This window comes from Priapulus caudatus, unplaced genomic scaffold, assembly GCF_000485595.1.
Source record: "Priapulus caudatus unplaced genomic scaffold, Priapulus_caudatus-5.0.1 Scaffold1294, whole genome shotgun sequence".
Classification (NCBI taxonomy): Eukaryota; Metazoa; Priapulida; class Priapulimorpha; order Priapulimorphida; family Priapulidae; genus Priapulus; species Priapulus caudatus.
This window is the reverse complement of record NW_014578355.1, coordinates 38,639-41,220: the sequence shown is the minus strand read 5'-3', so window position 1 is coordinate 41,220 and position 2,582 is coordinate 38,639. Positions and strand designations below refer to the sequence as shown.

The 2,582-nt window shown below is 43.7% G+C and overlaps 1 protein-coding gene across 1 annotated transcript in view; it reads right to left on the bottom strand.

The window, feature by feature from the left end:
• The window catches only part of LOC106816132 (transmembrane 9 superfamily member 2-like), a 33,102-nt gene that overhangs the window by 19,922 nt on the left and 10,598 nt on the right, over nucleotides 1-2,582 (bottom strand). The window contains exons 7-10 of the mRNA XM_014820689.1: nucleotides 2,307-2,430; nucleotides 1,194-1,382; nucleotides 1,005-1,108; nucleotides 127-226 (exon numbers count right to left, since the gene is read on the bottom strand). Coding sequence (XP_014676175.1) covers nucleotides 127-226; nucleotides 1,005-1,108; nucleotides 1,194-1,382; nucleotides 2,307-2,430 — 517 coding nt within the window. The remainder of the gene's footprint in view (nucleotides 1-126; nucleotides 227-1,004; nucleotides 1,109-1,193; nucleotides 1,383-2,306; nucleotides 2,431-2,582) is intronic.

Below are 2,582 nucleotides of genomic sequence, written 5' to 3'. Positions count from 1 at the left end.
CTCTCTCCTCCCTCCTCCTCTCTCTCTCTTCACCCTCTCTCTCACTCTCTCATAATACAACAACGAGAAACTCCCCTTCTCTCCGACCCCCCCTCGCCCCGCCGCTCCCCCTCCCCCCATTCGTACCATCGCGCAGGTCATGAGGGCGCCACGGTTGCCCGGGAAGAGAAAGCCGAAGCAGGCAAACACGAGGGTGATGAGGACCATGAGACCGATCTGCGTGCCGCTTATGTAGTCGTAAGTATGTGTAGTTGTAAGTATATGTAGTTGTATGTATATGTAGTCGTAAGTATATGTAGTCGTAAGTATGTGTAGTCGTAAGTATATGTAGTGAGTATGTGTAGTTGTATGTATATGTAGTCGTAAGTATGTGTAGTCGTGAGTATGTCTAGTTGTAAGTATATGTAGTCGTAAGTATATGTAGTCGTAAGTATATGTAGTTGTATGTATATGTAGTCGTGAGTATGTGTAGTTGTAAGTATATGTAGTTGTATGTATATGTAGTCGTAAGTATGTTTGGTCGTAAGTATGTGTAGTCGTGAGTATGTGTAGTTGTAAGTATGTGTAGTCGTAAGTATGTGTAGTTGTAAGTATATGTAGTTGTAAGTATATGTAGTCATGAGTACGTGTAGTTGTAAGTATATGTAGTCGTAAGTATATGTAATCGTAAGTGTATGTAGTCGTAAAGTATATGTAGTCATATGTAGCTATAACTATATGTAGTCGTAAAGTATATGTAGTCGTAAGAATATGAAGTTGTAAATATGTAGTCGTAAGTGGACCCTCTGTGTTGACTATCATCTGCTTATGTTTACTGTAATACTATAATATATACTGTTGTCCGCTAATGTTTACTGTCGTCCGCTAATGTTCACTGTCATCCGCTAATGTTGACTATCATCTGCTAATGTTCACTGTCGTCCGCTAATGTTTACTGTCGTCCGCTAATGTTGACTATCATCTGCTAATGTTCACTGTCGTCTGCTAATGCTGACTATCGTCACGTCCACAGGAGGATGCGCAGGAGGAGTTTGGTTGGAAGCTCGTGCACGGCGACGTGTTCCGGCCGCCCGCGCGTGGGATGCTGCTGTCCATCTTCGTCGGCATACTTACGACTACACATACTCACGACCACACATACTTACGACTACGTATACTTACAACTACACATACTTACGACTACGTATACTTACGACAGAGTCCATCTGGTTGTAGCGTATGATGTCCTTGTGCAGTGTACGCAGCATGATCATTGCCACCATGCCGGAGAGGAACAACACGATGACGAGCGAGTTCATGATACTGAACCACTGGATGTTCGTATGCGGCATCGAGTTGAGAATATAGTCCCAGCGCGAAGACCACTTTGTCGTCTTGTCCTCCTGCAAGGTGGCAGCACGCGACACGGCGTTTACCTCCGCATAACGATCACCGCGGCAAAGCAGCTGGTTAACCCTCTGCGTGCGGAAACTTGTTACGGTTTTCTCGCTGGGGACTTAGAGATTGTTTGCAATCGTATAATTTTTTTATATCAAAACTGGTTCACAATGAGAGGTGTGAAACTCGTTTTTCCTGCACAAGTTGTTTCTGGATTCGAACGCGCTCTCGCTACGAATGATTGTTAGGCTGTAGTAGGAACAACTTGGTGTTAGTGAGGTTGACTGCGTCATCAGTGACAGTTATACAGTACAGCCCACCAAAGTGGCCCTCAGACAGCAACACACACACTGAGGTGTTGTCAAACGTGAAGCCAATCGTTGAACCGCTACATTTGCGACCCAACGATGCAAACATTTGTGACACAACACTTATCAGAAAATGATAAAACAACTTGATACCTATTAACAAACAAAAAACTAACACCGCACACATGTATTCTACCTCATAACACTAAATAATCCTCTTTTGCACAATGCCAGATAAGTTAAAACAGCGTTAAATCAGTAATTAACAGAGATGCCAACACATATTTGAAGGAATCTGTAGTTTCTGGCCATCAAATTAGTAGTTCGAGGGTCACGTAGTGACCCGAGTTTGCTAGGAGGGTCCAGCATGCCCCCCGGAAAAATTTTTGATTCTGAGATGCAATTTCCTGCATTCTGGGGGTCAAAAATGACAATAAATTGACAATAATTGACAAATTTTTTTTTTTTTAGATCACAGTGAAATTCGTAGTTTGATACAAACTGGTCGTAGTGGTGCAAAAGGAATTGAAATTCGTATAAAATACGGATAAATCGTAGTGGTTGGCATCTCTGAGTTAACGCTCGCACGTGAACCCCCGATAGCTACTGATCTACACTCACAACAAACATGACTGTGTATGAGTAGGTGATGTCTAGAGTTGCCGGCATGTCAGCTAGCGGTGGGATAGCCATTGGACTGTTGGCCGCATCCGGACTGCACTTGCCCGCAGTCGTGTGCTTCACACTGAAAACACAAACACACCTGTACACGCACCTAAGACACAGTGTGTTAGCCAGAGACCCGTCTACCCGTCTTTTGGACGGCCTATTCTTAGATGAGACAAATGAAATTTGATAGAGACGGCATGAGGGCGGCCCGATTTTATATGTTATACA